Source organism: Pelobates fuscus, chromosome 4 (genome assembly GCF_036172605.1).
Source record: "Pelobates fuscus isolate aPelFus1 chromosome 4, aPelFus1.pri, whole genome shotgun sequence".
Lineage (NCBI taxonomy): Eukaryota > Metazoa > Chordata > Amphibia > Anura > Pelobatidae > Pelobates > Pelobates fuscus.
In genome coordinates this window covers 87133094-87156466 of record NC_086320.1, presented here as the reverse complement: position 1 = coordinate 87156466, position 23373 = coordinate 87133094, and the positions used below count along the sequence as shown (strand labels likewise).

At 39.8% G+C, this 23373-nt stretch overlaps 2 protein-coding genes across 2 annotated transcripts in view; one reads left to right on the top strand and one right to left on the bottom strand.

The window, feature by feature from the left end:
• The window catches only part of CLVS1 (clavesin 1), a 90017-nt gene extending 80760 nt beyond the window's left edge, over positions 1-9257 (top strand). Inside the window, exon 6 of the mRNA XM_063451365.1 lies at positions 6896-9257. Within this exon, the coding sequence (XP_063307435.1) occupies positions 6896-6983 (88 nt within the window). The 3' untranslated portion in view covers positions 6984-9257. The remainder of the gene's footprint in view (positions 1-6895) is intronic.
• An 11007-nt stretch (positions 9258-20264) lies between these two features.
• The window catches only part of ASPH (aspartate beta-hydroxylase), a 158281-nt gene continuing 155172 nt past the window's right edge, over positions 20265-23373 (bottom strand). Inside the window, exon 30 of the mRNA XM_063451368.1 lies at positions 20265-22424. Coding sequence (XP_063307438.1) covers positions 22274-22424 — 151 coding nt within the window. The 3' untranslated portion in view covers positions 20265-22273. The remainder of the gene's footprint in view (positions 22425-23373) is intronic.

Here is a 23373-nt window from a genome sequence, read left to right as displayed (position 1 = left end):
CCTGCCCCCATATACACACACATTGCCCCTGCCCCCATACACACACACACACATTGCCCCTGCCCCCCATACACACACACATTGCCGCTGCCCCCAATACACACACATTGCCCCATGCCCCCCATATACACACACATTGCCCCTGCCCCCATACACACACACACATTGCCCCTGCCCCCCATACACACACACATTGCCCCTGCCCCCCCATACACACACATTGCCCCTGCCCCCCATACACACACACATTGCCCCTGCCCCCATACACACACACACACACATTGCCCCTGCCCCCCATACACACACATTGCCCCTGCCCCCATATACACACACATTGTCCCTGCCCCCATATACACACACATTGTCCCTGCCCCCCATACACACACACATTGCCCCTGCCCCCATACACACACATTGCCCCTGCCCCCCATACACACACATTGCCCCTGCCCCCCCTACACACACACACATTGCCCCTGCCCCCCATACACACACACATTGCCCCTGCCCCCCCATACACACACATTGCCCCTGCCCCCCATACACACACACATTTCCCCTGCCCCCCATACACACACATTGCCCCTGCCCCCATACACACACACATTGCCCCTGCCCCCATACACACACACATTGCCCCTGCCCCCCATACACACACACATTGCCCCTGCCCCCATACACACACACATTGCCCCTGCCCCCATACACACACACATTGCCCCTGCCCCCCATACACACACACACATTGCCCCTGCCCCACATACACACACACACTGCCCCCAGATACATACTGCCCCCATACACACAGCCCCCACACACATACACTGCCCCCACATACACAAACATTGCCCCCACATACACACACACTGCCCCCATAAACACATTGCCCCCACACACATACATTGCCCCCACACATACACTGCCCCCCATACACACATACACTGCAATACACACACACACTGTAACTGTCACACACACATACTGGCCCACACAAACACTACACCCCTGACATATAGTGCCGCCCTCACTTACACACTGTCCCCCTCACACACACACACACACACTGCACTCCTCACACATTGCACCACTCATACATACCACTGCTCCTCTGCCCTACTACAGCCCCATTTCCCAGAGGACCTCAGGTAAGTTGTCAAACTGTTCTTAAACAGTTTGACTACTTACTCTGGGAGGGGGTCTCGGCACTATTGGCACAATAACCACTACACTGAGCTGTAGTGGTTATTGTGTCTGGATTATTTATTTAAATAATCTACAAGTGCCCCTCCCGAGATCAGGCTCTGGATCCGCCACTGAGGCATAGGGCCAGAAGAGAAGGATTAAGATCCCACGGGGTCTTAAGCAGGATAGCAGTATGCCCCCCTCTTAATTCATCAAAAAGTAATGGTTAATGGGGCAAAGTCAATTTGTGGTATCCTCTGGGCTGTAGGTGGTCACCTAGGATTACCTCATGGTTAATCCTGCTATGAGGGCAAGGGGTAATCCAACACGCATGAGGCTTGTATAGATCCAGTATTGAGAATGCAGAGACAGCAGTCAGTGTTGGGCATCATCCACACATTAAAGCAGGGGATTTTAGACCCAGCCATGTGAGACAAAAGGGAGCAGCTTAGATGACAAATTTATTTCTGAGCTAATGTTCCCTGCTTGTGATTATTTTAAAGTATATATATATATATATATATATATATATATATATATATATATTTAAAAAAATGATTTTCTCACCCCTCCTGGGTGGTATGTTTATTCCTCCTTCTCGGGTCCTCTACCAAAGGAGTTTGAGGGATCTGCACAGTATCTTAGCTATAGCTGTTCCTATAACTGCACTCTTCTGGACAGTGATCTCAGATGTCCCACCTGGAATCTGTTGAAGCCACTCCCCCAATGTGGGAGTCACAGCCCTGAATGCTCCTATCACACCTGGGACTACTATTGCCTTCACCTTCAACATCCTTTCTAGTTCTTCTTTTAGTCCTTGGTATTTCTCCACCTTCTCATGTTCCTTCTTCCTGATGTTATAGTCACTGGGTATTGCCACATCCACCTCAACTGCACTCTTCCGTTTCTTTATATATATAAATATTTACCATTATGTTTTAATGCCCAGGAGTAGTTATCTAGACATTACATTTTACCATATTCATATCTTGGTCATATTCATATCTTGGTATAATCATGTGAAACAATATAAAAGGTATATAACGCTAAATGTTTATTAAAAGATGTAATGCCAATGAGGGGTTCTGGAGATATCATAATAAACCATGAGAACATAGTGTGAGTAGTTTAGAAAAGTCTCCAGAAACTCAAGATTCTAAATAATTATATTTCTATATATACATCTACAGATAATACTGGTGCAATCAAACATGGCAGCAAATTAGCCATAAAATATACATCTTTTTTTTTCTGGAGCTCTGCATTCTTGCATTGTGCAATTTATGTAAAGCCATTAGGAATAGCAGTAACAGCTGCTGTGAATTGCAATCAGATTAATGATATTGACCTAGAACAAGGACAAAGTCGCAATTAAAATAGTTTAATTTAATATTCTGACACAAGGTTTACAGCCAACTAAATTGAAGAGAATGCTTTAGAGATTTGTTGAGTAAAACACCCATTTAATAATTAGATAGATAGGTATAGCACAGGGAAACACAAGTATGTGGAAAACGTATGTTTATACGTTTCACTAGTTTCACTCTAGAGAGAAAGATTGTGTATCAATATTAAAATAAAAAACACTAAATTGTTAGGAATACATGTGTTCCTAAGACTATAGTGTTCTACTCATTATTTATAATCAGACACATAGAATAAACATAGAAACATAGAATGTGATGGCAGAATTTGGCAGACAAGATGGGCCGAATGGTTCTTATCTGCGTCACATTCCATGTTTCTATGCAATATCACTAAAAAAATATTAAAGAGATCGGGTCCAAGTACAGATCCCTGAGGTACCCCACTGGTAACAAGACCTTGCTTTGAATATACTCTGTTAACTGTCATTTAGCCACTGCCTAACCCATTCAACAATATTGGAGTCCAAACTTAAAGATTGCAGTTTATTGATAAGCCTTCTATGTGGAACAGTGTCAAAATACTTACTGAAATCTAGGTAAGCAATGCCTACTGCACCACCCTGATCTATAATTTTAGTTACCCAATCAAAAAAGCAATACGATTAGTTTGGTATGATCTCCCTGAAGTAAACCCATGCTGTCTCTGATCTTGAAATCCATGTGATTTTATATGTTCAACAATTCTGTTCTTTAACATAGTTTCCATCACTTTCCCCACTACTGAAGTAAGGCTTACTGGCCTATAGTTGCCTGACTCCTCCCTACTACCTTTCTTGTGAATGGGTACAACATTTGCTACTTTCTGGAACTACTCCTGTTAACAATGATTGGTTAAATAAATCCGCTAATGGTTTTGCTAGTACACCACTAAGTTCTTTTAATAACTTTGGGTGTATCCCATCAGGCCCCATCAACGTATTTGTCTTTACTCTTGAGAGTTGAAATAGAACCTCTACCTCTGCAAACTCACATGTAACAAATTACTCGTTTGTCTTTTTTCTTAACTGAAGTCCCTATCCTTAATTTTCATCTGTAAATTCTAAACAGAAATATTCATTGAGGCAGTCAGCTAGACCTTTATCCTCTTCTACATACCTTCCTTCTTTTGTTTTCAATCTAACTAATCCTTGTTTTACTCTTCTTTTCCTATTTATGTATCTAAAAAAATGTTTTATCCCCCTTTTTACTGAATGTGCTATTCCCTCTTCTGTGTGTGCTTTGGAGGCTTTTATAACGTGCTTAGCCTCTTTCTGCCTAAGCTTATAGATCATTGTCTTCCTCACTCTGTTTTTTTTAATATATAACTACTAAATGCTAACTTTTAGTTTTTTACTATTTTGGCCACTTCTGCAGAGTACCACAGTGGTTTCTACTTTTTTTGTTTTTCCTTACAAACCTAATGGAATTTTCTGTTGCTTTCAGTAGTGCAACTTTTAAATAATCCCATTTCTCCCGGATTCCATTTAAACTGTTCCAGTATGATAAGGACTCCTTTATGCATATTCTAATTTTAGAAAAACTCTGTTTTTCTAAAATCTAAAACTTTTGTTTTTGTGTGATGTGACTCAGTCACTTTTCTTATATTAAACCACTCTGACTGGTGATCACTAGATCCTAAATTTCACCTACAGTAATATCTGATACTAAATCTCCATTTGTTAACACTAGTATGACCTCCTTATGAGTTGGTTCCTCAATGACTTGTTTTAGAGACAATCCCAGTAGGGAGTTTGGAATATGTCTGCTCCTGGCACAAGCAGCTGTTTTGGTTTTCCAGTTCACATCCGGAAGATTAAAGTCACCAATGATAATAACTTCACCCTTCATTGTCATTTTAGCTATTTCCTCAACTAGTAAATTCTCAAACTCTTCTATTTGTCCAGGGGGCCTGTAAATAACACCTAAACAAGTTACTGTGTGATTACCAAATTCTAACATAACCCAAACGGACTCTATGTTCACCTCACTAACTTTTTCAGGTTAAATTTTATGCTATCCTTCACATAGAGGGGCACCCATCTCCCTTTCTTGCCTTCTCTGTCTTTTCTATATCTAGAGTACCCTGGTATTGCAATGTCCCAGTCATTTTTCTCATTATACCATGTCTCCGTAACAGCGACTAAATCTACACTATCAGTTGCCATTATTGCCAAAAGTCAATGGATCTTATTCCCTAAACTGTGAGCATTTGTAGACATGATTTTAAGCTTATCATTTTTTTAACACACTCGTTACAGTTAGTTTCTGTCCCTGTTTTGGGGGGCAATTGGATTGATGTTTTATCACAGCTAAATCTAAGTAATAAGAGTTTTACTAAGCTTGTTTCCAGCACCGAAAGTTACTCACGCAGCTGACCACTCTGCTTTCTGTGTCATCTCCCTAAGGCTGACTTTTCCTTCTCTTCTTGTTCAATCCAAGGCTCTTTGTAGAATAGCATTGTCAACTAGAAGTGCATGAACAGCAAGTACCACACTTCTCTGATCAAATACCTCTAGCAGAGAAGCATTGAATCCAAATCTTCTCTATAATAAGTATCAATGCACATTTAACATCATCAATGCCTTAGAACGTTAAAAAGCACAGAACTGTGTCTAATTGTCAGGAAGACAGTCACTAGAGGTTTAGCCATGCAATATAAACATTGCTGTATCTACAAAATGGCACTGTTTTACATCGCAAGACCAACATGACAGGGCCGCTGCACCCAGACCACTTCATTGAGACAAAGTGGTCTGAGTGCCTGTATCAATCCTGTTATTATTACATGTGCAATGTAAGTGTCTTTATTTGATTGAGTTCTCATAAAGAGCTTCAGAAATAACCTGTAGAGAAAAGGCAAGAAACATATAATTATTCTAAATAAATAGTATTAACTAACCACGTGTGTAAGCATAATTCCAACAAAGTTTGAAATAACAGCATCAGTCATTATGAGCTATATTTATATATAGATACACACACACACACACACACACGCACGTACGTTCTTGGTATACTCCACCAGTAGGTGAAGCCCCACCAAGTATACAAAGTTTTAAAGTGAAGGTAGATCCCAGTTGTTTGTATATTTTTTATATTAACTGAGCACAAACCAAAAAAGTCCTCGTGGGCATAGTCAATGCAATGTTAAACACAGATCTGCACACCAGTTAAGCCATACGACTTGCTTTTCCCACAGAAATTTCATATTTGCAGTGATGTTACTACTGCAAGGGATTCTGGGTGGGCATATGCAAATGAGTTCCACAAAGAATCACATTTTTTGCCTCGTTATTCCCTTTTAAATATGGATCCTTGGAGTTTGTGTTGGTTTGTGCTCTACAAGTAATGCCAAGTTGAACTAATTTGCATATGTTCACCCAGAATCCCTTGCAGTAGTAACACCACTGCAAATGTGAGACTTCTGTGAGAAAAGCAAGTCTTATGGCTTGACCTGCGTTTACTACTACTGTTCTCACTAGTTCTTACCCTGCAAATAGATTTTTTATTTATTTAACATAAAATGCCCTTATGAACCAGGCTTTTCTGCTAGCAACATCTAAAATAGAGTGGCATTTAGAATACTGCTTAAACAAATAAATTAACAAATATATAGTGTAAAATCTGCATGTGAGAACCATAGGGTTTCTGCCAATTGTAAAATTGTGCATAATAGAGATCCAACTGATTTATGGGCATAAAACAATATAGTTCAATTGAAGTGGAGAGAATCACCTAATAAAAAATTAACAAGAATATTATTTCTTTATTTTATTAATTTTGACCACTTTAGACATTAGTAGTTTAAGTTAATTTTAAAAATTATTGCTTGCAACTTTTACTTTTTTTGTTGTAGGTATCAATGTAGCTCTGTTGCGTCCCAGTCACTTTTGAGAATAAAATATTTATGATATACTCATCCTGTTTGGAATTTATTTACAAAACAGTATGCGGAGGGAAACAGGTATCTGATATTGTGAGAGGGTGATTTGTCTTGAGAATTGAAAATTGTTATTTGTTATAAAAAAAACATGCTTTGAGAATTGTGTAGGACTATGAAATCCCCCTCCTGGCTTTCAAAGAAGATTTAATAGATTGTTAGTAGACTGCCATCAGCATATTCCAATCATTTAAACTGATACATAAAGTCCCTTTACTACATTGTGCAATTCTTCCAGGATTAGAAAAAGCACTGGATCTTGCATTAGGATATATATATATATATATATAGTGTAAATTCTCCCAGAAATATCATGAGTATTATAACTTAGATTGGCATTATGCAAGGCATGTATTTTCTCTTTCAGATCTCAATCAGTGGTGGAGCCTGGTACACTGATGCGTGAGGACCACAGAGACAATGAAAACACCCAACCACTGCTTGCCCTGGACTGATTCAACCTGCGTCACCACAACCACCGTTTTCACCAATGGGTCTTTATTTTTTCACTTTGCAAAATATTCACCAGCTATTTGCACAAGTTGTTGCTGTGCAGAGACCTATTTTATTTAATTGCCATAGTGCCAACATCAATGCCAGGAGCAACTTTATCTACAGAAGAGTCTTTTACTGCCAAAAAGGACACAGATAAAGTACATTATAGCCTTTTGCGTTACAAGGTATATGCTCAGCTAATGAATTGTAGGCAATGTCTGTCTAAGACAGAGTTAATAGTCAGTATTTTTATATTATCAAAGAAATATGTTTGTATGAAGACCCGTGATATTTTGTCTTGTACTGACTATAAATCACCAGCAGAAAATTGTCAACAATTATTTTGTCCAAACATGTTTGTTGTAACGATAAAATATTTCGTGACTCACGGAGTGTCTTCAGGGAACTTGTTAACACAGAACAAAGATACCAGGGTAGCCAGATCTGATGCAATTACTGATGTCCAACCTCTTAGCCAGTCCATGAAAGTGGCAGTTCAGCATTGGAATGCCATATATTGTCCCTAGAATTAGCTGTAAGTTTCAAATCAGATGGTACACGGCACCCTGAGAATAATCTAGTACAATAAAAACATTTCATCCTGTGCAGTAGTAAAATGTATGTGTTAAAATATATATATTTTCCTTATGTTTTTAATTTAATTTACAGAGTATCAAAGGCCCAAGTAATGATAAAAGGAAATCATGGACAGAAATGCAAAAATAATATAATTTTATTTAGCCAGTGTGCTTTGTTCATACTCAGCGAGTAAAAGTGTTAAATATTACATAAATTGGGAGACTACTTGTTTAGCTATCTTCACTGAACACTTATGCCACATGCTCCACATAGGCAATCATAATCACATGGAATTTTGCTGTATCAGTGATATCCTATTGTATTAGCTTCATAATTGAACCCATGGACTAACATTGACATTTCAAACGATTAATAAATCAAGCCTTGTTTCTGAATAACTACTATTTGAAAATTACTGTAAAAACTCACGTTTGTCGGAAATGACACATAGAAAAAATTTCTGAGTTCATCTCACTGAACATTTTGACCATGTACTATGATCAAAACCCCTCAAAAACCTAGATTGATTATATTTAGTCAAATCTTTATGTCCTTATCCAAGCATATACGCACAAAGGTAAATATTGTTAAGACAGATCAATCTGGTATTAAACTTAAAGGAGGGTCCTACACTTTCCTTAATAAGTTACACCTCCCATAGCTGTCCCACTGAACCATTATATAGACAATGTTTTATTAAACAATATATAGCCAATCTTCAGATTCTCAACGCCAAAATGCCCATAGTTATTTGTTTCATGCTGGTACAGAAATGCAACATTTGTCATGTATACCTAAGGTGCCAAAGATTCTGATTGTTTTGTTTTTTTCATTTATTTGCACAATGTTCCACATCATTGAAATAAAAATGTATGCTAAGAAATGTTGAGATTTTGAATGATTCTTAAATGAATATTTAACATAGAACAGCATCAGAGAAATGCATGTGTGCAAATATATTATTTAAATGCCCAACAGATGTGGAGAGAGAGCTCATTTGTATCTAGGTCATCTCTTGGTTCTAAAATTATAGTCGCTGGAACCACTAGAGTTTTACCATTCGTAAAATCCATTAATGTGTTAAGGCCATTATCTATGAATCTGAATCTACAATTTAATGCACAGTATTTTCCAATTTAAATTAAAATATAGAACATATCTGAAGAAAATAAAGGTGAGCTGTGTAAGACAATCGTCTACACAGTAGTAAAAATATTGCGGTCTGTACAGTGAAGCAACTAAAAAAGCATATCTGGACTGCTGAATGTTTTTCAACTGGTTTTACCTAAATGTTCCAAAGTGGTTGTCAGTTCTTCCTGCAATTTGCTTTCTAGTGTTAAATCCATCAGCTTTTGCAATATTGCGTTTTTTCTCCTGTAATTAAATAATGATATGTCATGTGTTGCATTCAATCCTGCACTTATTTTAAAGATATGATGAGCCTCTGATTAAGGAGACTTTAAGACATCACTAGACACTAATTGGTATGATGATGGATTTAGTCTAATTCTGATGGAGAATTTTAGGCTTGTGTCTACTTAGGAACACATAAAAATTTAGCTTTCGACAGTGCATGCTGACAAATTACCCTTCAAGTCCATATCACTTTTCCAATAGAACTTGGAAGGTAATATATATGACTATTATGGGACAGTAATGGGAGCAAAACTCGTACATGTCCTTTAAAAGCAAGATTGACAAAGATGTTAAAGGCTCCTGTCTTTTTTACCTTTAATCTCAGCTATTATGTTACAAATTGGCAAATGATTATGAGAGCTGTAATATATATCCATCCTCACACCACCACACCACCTCCACTGTTACACCATAGACATTCTGGGGCAAGAATGACAGAGGAGTATCAACAACGTGTTGCTCACATATCCTAGCCTGATCAATTTCGGTTACACAATTTCAAAGATTGCTTCAAAAAACAAACAAAAAATAAAAAACTTTTTAAACGTGCACATTCTCAACAATGAAACAAGAACAATAAGCACATTTGCAGGAAGTACTTTAAAAAAAAAGGGGGGGGGGGGGCAGATGAAAATATTTTAAACTTTATTCATTCATGTCAGAAAGCACATAAGATACACAACAGAAAAGTTTCATAAAAAGAACATGATTTCTGCTTCTAAAAGCACATTCAAAGTTATAGTTATTTTTATTTTTTAACAATCATAGTTAAAATAAAATTGAAAACAAATATTTCAAACTTTCCATTAATCTACAATAAAATAATACACAAGTGCACAGCTTTTTTGTGAGGTCGGGAAATTGTTATATTTATACGTAAATTTAGACTGACAGCATGGTATCAGGAGATGAGAAAACAACTCATTCATCAAAGTGTTACTCCTGAAATGAAGACACGTTATTTTGTATGTGATGCCAACATGTTTCTAAACACACCGAAATCACTTTTCCCCCATAGTAACTAATGAATCACATTGGCCAAGGTACTGAATAAAAGAACAAGCTAGCTAGTATGAATGTCTGATATTTGTTCAAAAAGGCTCAGTGCAATTGTAATGTAATGTTATATTAGGCAGCAATTCTGTTAACAAATAAAAAAATATCTACAAAATTATCATAAGGAAGCTGGGATTTCTCTTATAAACACAAGCTATAGCATAAGGATCTTTTAGGAAGCTGATATATTTAAACGATTTATAAACTAATGCACGATTTTATAGTTGTATAACATATAGCAGCGCGTTCTAGTCTATTAGGCATTGTGCAAAGCTGAAAAATGCATAATCTTTCTGAAATGGAAAAGTATGTCTGTTTTTATTTAAACCCCAAAAAAATCAATTGCAAGCTAGTAAACTAGAATGGCTAATGATTTTATATCTGATTAGTACACAATATGAGTTATGGATCTTAAAACAACACTAAAAAGTGTAACATACACTTGTAACAGGTAACATGTAACATGTACAGTTTTAAACACTCAAATGTAGTGAATTAAAACACAGATTGCAATATTTAGGCAACAATAGGTAATTTGAAGAATTTCTCACAGCTTTGGTATTTTAGAGTAAACTGTGCAAACTGGATTTTGTTCTCATTGTGAATAAAAGAATCATAGAAACATAGAATGTGACGGCAGATAAGAACCATTCGGCCCATCTAGTCTGCCCAGTTTTCTAAATACTTTCATTAGTCCCTGGCCTTATCTTATAGTTAGTCTTACGCATGCTTAAACTCCTTTACGGTGTTAACCTCTACCACTTCAGCTGGAAGGCTATTCCATGCATCCACTACCCTCTCAGTAAAGTAATACTTAATGATATTATTTTTAAACCATTGTCCCTCTAATTTAAGACTTTGTCCTCTTGTTGTGGTAGTTTTTCTTCTTTTAAATATAGTCTCCTCCTTTACTGTGTTGATTCCCTTTATGTATTTAAATGTTTCTATCATATCTCCCCTGTCTCGTCTTTCCTCCAAGCTATACATGTTAAGATCCTTTAACCTTTCCTGGTAAGTTTTATCCTGCAATCCATGAACCAGTTTAGTAGCCCTTCTCTGAACTATCTCTAAGGTATCAATATCCTTCTGAAGATACGGTCTCCAGTACTGCGTACAATATTCCAAGTGAGGTCTCACCAGTGTTCTGTACAATGGCATGAGCACTTCCCTCTTTCTACTGCTAATACCTCTACCTATACAACCAAGGATTCTGCTAGCATTTCCTGCTGCTCTATTACATTGCCTGCCTACCTTTAAGTCATCAGAAATAATCACCCCTAAATCCCTTTCCTCAGATGTTGAGGTTAGGACTCCATCAAATATTCTGTACTCTGCCCTTGGGTTTTTACATCCAAGATGCATTATCTTGCACTTATCCACATTAAATGTCAGTTGCCACAACTCTGACCATTTTTCTAGTTTACCTAAATCATTTGCCATTTGGCTTATCCCTCCTGGAACATCAACCCTGTTACATATCTTAGTATCATCCGCAAAAAGACACACCTTACCATCAAGACCTTCTGCAATATCACTAATAAAAAATATTAAAGAGAATGGGTCCAAGTACAGATCCCTGAAGTACCCCTCTGGTGACAAGCCTAAGCTTCGAATATACTCCATTGACTACAACCCTCTGTTGCCTGTCACTCAGCCACTGCCTTACCCATTCAACAATATTGGAATCCAAACTCAAAGATTGCAGTTTATTGATAAGCCTTCTATGTGCAACAGTGTCAAAAGCCTTACTGAAATCTAGGTAAGCAATGTCTACTGCACCACCCTGATCTATAATTTTAGTTACCCAATCAAAAAAATCAATAAGATTAGTTTGGCATGATCTCCCTGAAGTAAACCCATGTTGTCTCTGATCTTGAAATCCATGTGTTTTTAGATGTTCAACAATCCTATCCTTTAACATGGTTTCCATCACTTTCCCCACTACTGAAGTAAGGCTTACTGGCCTATAGTTGCCCGACTCCTCCCTATTACCTTTCTTGTGAATGGGCACAACATTCGCTAACTGCCAATCTTCTGGGACTACTCCTGTTAACAATGATTGGTTAAATAAATCTGTTAATGGTTTTGCTAGTACACCACTAAGCTCTTTTAATAGCTTTGGGTGTATTCCATCAGGTCCCATTGACTTATTTGTCTTTACTTTTGACAGTTGAAACAGAACCTCTTCCTCTGTAAACTCACGTGTAATAAATGACTCATTTATCCTTTTTCTTAACTGAGGTCCCTTTCCTTCATAGGAAATATAATTTGATACTGTTTGTCCAGGAGGATTGGTTGACATCCATCAAAGTCTCTCAAGTAATTTTGCCAGACTTAACTATAACTCAAGGAACAAACCATGCACCATAACCACTACAGATCACTGAAGTGGTTATGGTGTCTGGAGATCCCTGGCACCGACCCTATTGTAAGCAGTCAAACCATTCTTTAAACATTTGACCTCTTATCTGGGTTCTGCTGGTTGACACTCACCTACCACTACTAAAGCCAAAGAGACAGAATTTTCTAAGCAGGAACTCTCACTCGCTGAGAGTGAAAGCTGATCACTCTCATCCAATGTGCCATGCCCTGCACTGCAGGTCTTTGCTCAGGAGACCTAATGGAAGTTCCTGCTTAAGAGCTTTTGGCTGTCTTTGGCGCAAGTAGTGGGGGCGGGGGGCTGTTCCCTGCAGACCCCAGGTAACAAGTCAAACCATTCAACATGTTTTAAATTACTTAAAATGGGAGGCACCAGGGCAGAGTGGCACTCCAGTGAGCTGAAGTGGGTATGGTGCTTTGAGTGTTCTTTTAACCCCGGAGGGACCAAACTTCTGAAATAAAAGGGAATCGTGATATGTCACACATGTCATGTGTCCTTAAGGGGTTAACAGCATTGGTGTGATGACAGGATTCGGAGGCCAACTTGAGGCTAAGAACACTAAAGCAAATGTCAATATACAGGTAACATGCATGTAAAAAAAAAGTACACTAGATTTTTCTTAGTCAAGAACGGGTTCTTTCAATCATAATGATTTCATATTCTGTTAACTTATTTATACAATAGTGTTTACACAGTCTTGTGTTATGTAAGCCCAATTACTACCCTTTAAGAGGTTTTTCTAAAACTCATCAAATCACATACTCAACTTGGTTTATTAGCCTCTACGTCATAATTCTAACATTATTTTATTAAAATAATTAGAAAATCTTTACTGGTTTGCTTCATGTGTAATTTACATGTCTCTTCCAAATAGGTACAACTTCAGTTAAAGCTAACTCTCTTCTCTTTTTAACTCATCTCTTTTTAAAAATTCATTTTATTAATTTTTTTTTAAGAAAATCAGGCGATTTTGAAAAGTAAAAACAATTGCTAAATTGTGAGCACTGAATCCGGTAACTGACAATCCAATTAAAAGTGCCCAGAGATGGCTGTCAGAAATGGGGAGTGGGAAAGGTGGGCAACTGATCACAATCTCAATATGCATGAATGAATTATAACAAACATTGTATTACAATATTAAAAATTATGACAGTGTTCCATTAAGTTTAAAACAAAAGGCTGACTTTTTTTTACATTACTACTTGAATGACTTTTACATTGTCATTCAAGCAATACTGTATATCGAACAAAGAAATGTTTGACCTCGATTCCTCCCTGCCAGAGCTTTTATAGTATAATGTCCTAAAACATACCCATATTATATAATTAGCCATTTATTCCCAACACAAAAAGTAATAAATTGTTAAATTTAAACCACTTAAAGAGTGTCAGGATCGGGACAGGGATCCAACACGCAGAATACAAACAGGAGCTAGGTACGTATACCGGACCTTAGAATGGCCGGACTAACGTAAGGAGAAAGCAAAGAATGGTCAGAGACAAGCCGAGGTCGAGGGAATGAGAGAACAGGTAAGCGAGAGACGAGCCGAGGTCAAAGGACACGAGAGATAAGCAGGAACGAAAGTACAAGCCGAGTCAGAACCAAAGAGACAATAGTAATAAGAGCACTGAGTGACCAGACAAGCTAGAACCACGACAGGGCAATGAACCATTACACACATCCCTATTTTATACCTAGCTCTTTGATTGATGACTCTGCCCCTGCCGAGACCTGATTCGTTGTTCGGAACTAGATTGAAAGGTCGCGACGTGATTGCCGTCATGACGTCGGCTCCTGAGCGCCGCGTCATAAAAGGAAGCGGGGCTATCGCGGCCGGCGTGTAAACGGTTATGAGAGCTGTGAGGATTGGGTGAATCAGTCCCCCTGAGAGGACGGCCGTTAGAAAGTCTAACCTCCTCCGAGGTAGAGACTTCAGGTACCCTGACAGAACCCCCCCTCTCAGAAACGCCCACCGGGCGGAAGGAACCGGGGCGAGACGGAAAACGAGCATGAAATGCCCTGAGGAGACGAGGGGCATGCACATCTTCCCGGACCACCCAAGACCTTTCCTCAGGACCATAACCTTTCCAGTCAACAAGATATTGCACCCTCCCCCGAGAAACCCGAGAATCGAGAATGGACTTGACTTCATACTCCTCCTGACCCTCAACCTGGACAGAACGAGGGGAGGACACAGCGGAGGAAAATCGGTTACAAACAAAAGGTTTCAATAAGGAAACATGAAAGGAATTCGGGATGCGCAGGGCAGGCGGAAGAGCCAGACGATACGCAACCGGGTTAATACGAGACAGAACCCTGTAAGGACCTATGTAACGAGGAGCAAATTTCATGGAGGGAACCTTCAAGCGGATGTTTCTGGAACTCAGCCATACCCTATCACCCGGGGGAAAAAACGGAGCCACCCGTCTGCGTTTGTCAGCGTGTCGTTTGGACACCGTGGAATTATGAAGAAGAATACGTCGAGTCTGATCCCACAACTTCCTCAGATTGGCAACATGAACATCAACCGACGGTATCCCTTGGGAAGGGGAAACCGACGGAAGAACGGAAGGATGAAAGCCATAATTCATGAAGAAGGGGCTAGAACGAGTAGAATCGCAAACGAGATTGTTGTGCGCAAACTCCGCCCAAGGAATCAGACCGACCCAATCGTCCAGGTGTTCAGAAACAAAACAACGCAAAAATTGTTCAACCTTTTGGTTGGTGCATTCGGCAGCTCCGTTGGACTGGGGATGATAGGCAGAAGAAAAATTCAATTTGATGCCCAATTGAGAACAGAAGGACCTCCAAAACCGGGAAACAAATTGGGACCCTCTATCAGAAACAATTTCAGAAGGAATACCATGTAAACGAAAAATCTCCCTCGCGAAAGCCAATTCGGGAGAAGAGGGCAATTTAGGCAGGGGTACAAAATGAGCCATTTTAGTAAACCTGTCAATCACCGTGAGGATAACAGTATGTTTTTTAGAAACAGGCAAATCGACAATGAAGTCCATAGCCAAACAAGACCATGGTTTCTCTGGAATTTCTAGGGGGTGCAAAAGCCCACATGGAAGCGTATGAGGTTGTTTAGTCCTCATACAGACCTCACATGCCCCGACGAAGTCCTTAACATCCTTACGTAACGAAGGCCACCAGAAATCTTTAGGAATCAGAGAACACGACTTGCGTATGCCAGGGTGTCCGGCAAATTTACTGTTATGAAAACACTGCAACAGTTCCAGTTGGAGTTCAGGAGGAACGAAGTACCGATCCCCAGGAACAAGTCTGGGAGCCAGATGCTGTACTTTCTTGATCTCAGCAAGCAACGGGTAGTGAATCTTGATGCTTGTGTTGGCAACAATATTACACTTGGGAACTACAGAAGAAAAAACCATATCAGACATAGTAGAAGGTTCATGTTGGCGGGACAATGCATCAGCCTTAGAGTTCTTAGAACCAGGTCTATAAGTGAGCACGTAGTTGAAATGAGTAAGGAACAAAGACCAACGAGCCTGCCTGGCGGACAAGCGCTTGGCTTCCCCTATATAGGACAAATTCTTGTGATCCGTCAAAATAGTAACCGGGTGTAAAGTCCCTTCCAACAAATGTCTCCATTCCTTTAAAGCCATAATGACCGCTAATAGTTCCCTGTCACCAATATCATATCTGCTTTCAGGCCCAGACAATTTCTTGGAAAAAAAACCACATGGGTGCAGCGGTTTATTCAAACCTAGCCTTTGGGACAAGATAGCGCCTATACCCGTCTCTGAGGCATCTACCTCGAGTAAAAAAGGCAAGGAGGTGTCAGGATGAACTAATATTGGTGCTGAGGCAAACTGTTCCTTGAGTGTACTGAAAGCAACAAGCGCCTCAGAAGACCAGGTCTTGGTATCAGCACCCTGTCTAGTCATATTGGTAATAGGAGCAATAATAGAAGAGTACCCCTTAATGAAGCGCCTATAATAATTGGAGAATCCGATAAACCTCTGAATGGCCTTGAGTCCCTTGGGCAATGGCCAATCCAAAATTGATTGGAGTTTAACCGGGTCCATCCTAAACCTGTCTCCAGAAATAACGTAACCAAGAAAGTTTATCTGAGATTGGTCAAAGCTACACTTCTCCAATTTGCAGTACAAACCATGTTGTAGAAGCTTACGCAATAACCTTCTGACTTGTTTGTGGTGAGTCTCAGGCTCTCTAGAGTGTATTAGTATATCATCCAAATAGACTATAACACATTCATGTTGAAATTCCCTAAGAACCTCATTAATTAGGTCCTGGAATACAGCAGGAGCATTGCAAAGGCCGAAGGGCATTACCGTATACTCATAGTGACCATAGCGGGTATTGAAAGCCGTTTTCCATTCGTCACCCTGCTGGATTCTCACTAAGTTATAAGCTCCCCTCAGATCAAACTTGGTAAAAATCTTGGAGCCTTTCAGGCGATCAAATAGCTCAGTAATCAAGGGAATAGGATAAGCATTTCTGATCGTTATCTTATTCAAGCCCCGATAATCAATGCAAGGCCGTAGAGTGCCGTCTTTCTTATCTACAAAAAAGAAACCGGCCCCGGCTGGAGAAGAGGATCTCCTAATAAATCCCTTGTCTAGGTTCTCCCGTATGTATTCCTCTAAGACTAAGTTCTCCTTAGTGGATAGAGGATATACAGTACCCCTCGGAGGCATAGTACCAGGCAGGAGTCTAATCTTACAGTCAAAGGACCTGTATGGGGGTAAAGTATCAGCCCTCTTTTTATCAAAGACTGCCTTTAAATCCAGGTACTGAGATGGTATCCGTAAATCTGTGGGCTGGTTAGTTACTTGGTGTGTCAACTACGCAAACCGGTGAGATTTTCTGTAAACAACCTATCTGGCAACCCTGACCCCAGTAGACTCTCACCTTGTTCCCAATCAATAATAGGGTTATGCTTCTTAAGCCAGGGGTACCCCAAGACTATTGGAACTGAAGGAGATGAGATAAGCATGAGAGATATACCCTCCTCGTGTAAAATACCAATGGTTAACTTAACTGGTATCGTCTCACGAAAAATAACAGGGTCTGATAATGGTCTACCATCTATGGCCTCAACGGCCAAGGGTGTATCCCTTAGCTGAGATGGGATAGAGTGGTTCGTGACAAAGGCTTGGTCAATAAAGCTTTCAGCTGCTCCGGAATCTATTAATGCCATAGCATTAAGTACTCCCTTTTCCCAAGCTAAAGAAACAGGTAACAGAAGCCTATGATCCTTGTAATCATATGTAGAGGACAAGATAGAAACACCCAAGGCCTGTCCTCTTGAGAAACTTAGGTGCGAGCGTTTCCCGGACGGTTAGGGCAATTTAGGCGTAGGTGACCTCTTACTCCACAATACATACACAGACCCTCCCTTCTCCTGCATTGTCTTTCACTTTCTGAGAGACGAGTGTTACCTATTTGCATAGGTTCTGGGAGAGCTAGAGTTGTAGATTCAGAATTCTGAAATGCGGGAGCTAGTCTTAAGGAAGGTCTATAAGTTCTATCTCGAGTGTTCTGCCTCTGTCTCATGCGTTCATCTATTCGAGAAATAAATGAAATTAATTCTTCCAAATTTTCAGGAAGATCTCTTGTGGCAACCTCGTCTAAGATCTCATCTGATAATCCGTTCAGAAATACGTCCATATAGGCTTGTTCATTCCACTTGACCTCTGCCGCCAAGGATCTGAACTCTAACGGATAATCCACAAGGGTTAGGCTATGCTGTCTAAGACGTAATAGTAGTCTAGCTGCACTGGCCTTTCTTCCTGGAGGGTCAAAAGTCCTCATAAAAGTAGTGACAAATGCATTATAATTATAGACTACTGGATTATCGTTTTCCCACAGAGGGTTAGCCCATCTAAGAGCTTTGTCAATGAGTAACGAGATTATGAATCCAACCTTCGCCCTGTCTGTAGGGTAGGCGCGGGGTTGTAATTCAAAATGAATCCCTATCTGGTTTAGGAAACCTCGACAGGTATCCGGAGAACCGCCATAGCGTAAAGGGGAAGTAAGACGGGAAGAGGCTACCACTGTGGCTACCTCTAGGCCTGTATTAACAAGAGAGATGGGTGGTGTACGCATCTCCTCTGATTGATTACTAGGATGGGATAGTAATGCTTGCAGCGCCAGAGCCATCTGGTCCATGGCTTCAAATCTCGAGTCAGGAGAACCAATCTGAGCGTTTGTACCTGCAGGATCCATTGGCCCTGTCGTAATGTCAGGATCGGGATAGGGATCCAACACGCAGAATACAAACAGGAGCTAGGTACATATACCGGACCTTAGAATGGCCGGACTAACGTAAGGAGAAAGCAAAGAATGGTCAGAGACAAGCCGAGGTCGAGGGAATGAGAGAACAGGTAAGCGAGAGACGAGCCGAGGTCAAAGGACACGAGAGATAAGCAGGAACGAAAGTACAAGCCGAGTCAGAACCAAAGAGACAATAGTAATAAGAGCACTGAGTGACCAGACAAGCTAGAACCACGACAGGGCAATGAACCATTACACACATCCCTATTTTATACCTAGCTCTTTGATTGATGACTCTGCCCCTGCCGAGACCTGATTCGTTGTTCGGAACTAGATTGACAGGTCGGGACGTGATTGCCGTCATGACGTCGGCTCCTGAGCGCCGCGTCATAAAAGGAAGCAGGGCTATCGCGGCCGGCGTGTAAACGGTTATGAGAGCTGTGAGGATTGGGTGAATCAGTCCCCCTGAGAGGACGGCCGTTAGAAAGTCTAACCTCCTCCGAGGTAGAGACTTCAGGTACCCTGACAAAGAGACACTGTTTGATAGGAGAAAAAAAAATTTATGTTGCCATAGTGACACACCTTTTTTAATGTTTACTGACACGGAATATACAATTATAGCTGAAAGCAAGTTAGAAGGAATTTGTGTATGTTTGAAAGTACGGGAGGTTTAAGGCCAATGACAGTCTTTGTCATGAGAAGATTCCTGTTCATCTATCATGAAGAAGGATACATTGATTGGGTGATGTTAAATAAACTGGACATTAAATTCTAGCACACAGACGTAAAGGCCCCAGAATGTCATGTTTTTAAGTTTGTTTTGCCTACTATAGAATAAGGCGTAAGCAGGGGCGTACCTAGAGTATTTGGCACCCGGGGTATATCCTGTAATTGGCACACCTTATGGTTTTTATATATATATATCAAAATATATTATGAATGAAAATATATAAGCATATTAATTTATTTAGTTCTAATTAAGATGATACCACCCTGGGAACATTTACAATCTGCTGCATGGCCTCCCCCCCTCTACCAAACCCCCTGTCCTCCTTCAAAAATTCCTGCCCCCCAAAAAAACACCTGCCCAACTCTACAAACCCCTGTCCCCATTCCAAACGCTCCCCCCGACAAACCCCTGCTCCCACTCTCTACATACCCCTGTCTACACTCTCTACAAACCCCTGTTCTCCCCACAAAACTCCTGCCAGTCACCAGAAAATCCCTGCCACCCCTTTCAAACTCCTGCTCACCCCTACAAACACCTGCTCCCCCCTACAAACCCCTGCTCCCCGCTACAAACCCCTGCCATGCCCAACAAAACCCATGGCTCCTCTACAAGCCCCTGCCCATCTCTACAAACGCCTGCCACCCCATATAATTGCTCTTGCAATTATAGACTCCAAACGGATAAAGTATCATATATTGTTCTGGAAAAAGCAGGTAGTTTACTGGGTGTACACAATATATTAAAAGCTTTTTTTTTTTATAAACAAGTGATAAACAATATTCAAGTTCATGCAGTAGACAAAACTTGTAAGCTGTAAGAATCACTGGGACTTATAATCTTTTAAACTATAAAATAAAACAGGATTTTATGTACCTGCAATCATGCCCACATACCTTATGACTGGTTTGTTAGGCAAAAATAAATGTAATATATAATACTCAAATGGCACTCTGTGTTAAAGGCATATTCACATCATACCACAGAATTGTGCAAATTACTGTTTAATAGAAGAGGACTAAACACAGTATGAAAGTTGCTGGCACTAGGTTTTATACATGTAAACCCACCCTAAAAATGTCATACGAAATATTACATTCCACATAAAAAAATGTAACATGAAACAGAAAATACTGCACCCACTACTTCCATTATTCCACAAACACCAGCCATTCTAGAACTATTAAAGGGACACTATAGTCACCCAAGTCACTTCAGCTCAATGAAGTGGTCTGGGTGCCAGGTCCCCCAGGTTTTACCCTTTAGATGTAAACATAGCAGTTTTAAAGAAACTGCTATGTTTACATTGCAGGGTTAATCCAGCCTCTAGTGGCTGTCTTCCTGACAAAATCCACATCGAGCGTACAGAACGTCCATAGGAAAGCATTGAGAAATGCTTTCCTATGGACTGTTTGAAGGCATGTGCATTCCGCTCCACTCGGGAGCTGATGTCGACGGGGAGGAGAGGTCACCAGCGCTGGATTAATGTAAGTAACTGAAGGAGTTTTAACCCCTTCACTGCACAGGGAGGGGGGCCCTGAAGATGCTATAGTGTCAGGAAATCGAGTTTGTTTTCCTGACACTATAGTGATCCTCTTAAAGGGTTATTTTACCAAAGTAAGAATTCAAAGAGAATTTCAAATTTAAAGCCATAAAGCATAGCTCACTTGGAGACTATTTCTAGTTTGACAATTTTGACCTCAAATTTGAAACATACTTTGAATTCTGTATATGGTGAGGTATTTAGCAGTAAAGCTGGGGGTTAAAATTTCAGTATTTCTAGAGTGACTCGAGTGGTGTCTACAACCTTCTATACGTCTTATTAATAAAGAATTGTGAAAAATCGAAGTCTTGCTAAGTAGTACAAAATTACGCTAATTAATATGGCAGGTCTAAAAAAAAAGAAATCTGTTGTGTTTTTTTTTTAATATACACAGCACAAAATAAACAGTTTGTAGTAAGAAACAAAATAAGAAAGCTACTCACAAAGTCTATACATACAATGGAGGAAAACACAACATGTATGATAAAGGTTGTTAAACATATTTTTCACATATGTATGATATATGTCCTCCTGATTAGTTAGTAGGATGGCACTGAGATAGGGAAAGTAAACACTATACAGGTTAGAACTGATTTTAATGTAAACCTTCCGAACACATTTTCATAGCCACTAGGTAAGTGTGGTCACCGTAATTTGGAGGAATGAAATATTAAATCAAGCAACGTTGATAATTATAAAGCGAAACAGTTAAATAAAATTATTTAATCAGTGCAGTTTTTTTTTTTTTGCGTGGGAAATATAGTGGTTGCATTTTATTCTTACATACAAAATATATTTTTTAACAAGTATGAAAAAATATTACGCTGCTTAATTTTATCTATAGTTTTTGTTATTAATATAAGTGACTTCAAATAACAGTCCATACAAAAATATATCAGCAAATGGAATCTTGGCACTTTCTACATTATAGGGTAAACCTTGGACCCAGAGCAGCTGTTGTAACAGATTTCCCATAATTCTCAGCTATAATATGACCAGCAGTGAATTATTGAACATGCAGTCCAAAAACAGTGGATGGGCTTTGATTTACCTCCAAATAAACAAACAAACAGACATCAGAGCCTTTATCTAGGGTACTAACCAGTACCAAATACCAGCAGCTATGTCAAAATCACAGTGAATAGTATAGCAGAGTACCAGATCCTTTTCCACAGTATAGAAAATTACTGGAAAGTTTAATGAAAAAAATGGCCTGTGGTTATAGATCTGAATTCCTTCATGGTTTTTTACTTAATTATTGTGAAATAACTTTTTTTCTATCTAAATAGCAGGAAGGGTCTGTCGTTGATGTGGTGTAAGATCTGGGTGCCAAACATCCACTATAAATATTAACCGGTAAGAACTGGCATCCTGCCACACTTCGTGTTCAAATGAATCATCGAAGATCAATACTTTGCCTTCGTCCCAGGTCCTGAAAAATAAAAAATGCAATTAGTTTAAACAGACCGAGATAAAATATTTGTGAACTTGTTACTTTTTATATTACACATGACAGAAGCCCCTGTATCCCTGAAGGGTCTTGGAGGCCAGCCTCCTGCACACAGACTATGAACCCTGTCCAATGACACTCTGTGACAGATAGAAATATAGCCGTCACCTGGTGTAACTTTAAAGTACTGTTGCTTGGGGTAGGTACTTCCAATCCAGGTGTTTTTTTAGACAGTGTGTGGCTGAGATGTATGGTTTGTGAGAATGCTGTTTTGAGGTAGGAAGATTTGGGGCTTAGATTGCCTGGTGTCCTATCGGGGGAGGACACCGCCGGGGGAAATATCATAAAATCTGGGCTGATCATATGAACTGATCTAATTAACAATCATTAGCACAGACAGAGTGAAGCCAGGGAAGATATTGGATTGTGTTATATTGCATTGTATGGATTACCCCTGGAGGGGGAATCTGTGTATATATAGAGTGCTGTGTGTTCATTCGTCTCGGCTAACGTCTGAGGGAAAAGGCTATAATCAGAGCTACAGTACATGTGAGGAGGTATCCAGAGAGAGAGGGCTATCATCCTGGTAGCCGTTCGAGCAGAAAAGGTCCCTAGATATTCCAATTCAGCTTTGGTGACTGGGTCTGAACAGTTCCAATAACTGGGTCTGAGAAGCTCCAATAACTGAGGTAAGCCGTGACATAAATAAATAGATACAATCTATTGCCATTGTCATGAATACATCTGTGGTTTCTTTTCTGCCCTTTATTGATGATTGGAGACAAGCTGTTTTTTTAACAGGACATGGAGCCTTTCATAGGTTAAATTGGATTAAATGGTACAGCCCAAAAAGATGGGGCAGACTAGATGGGCCAAATGGCTCGTATTTGCCGTCACATTCTATGTTTCTAAGTACGGGGGAGCAGCAACA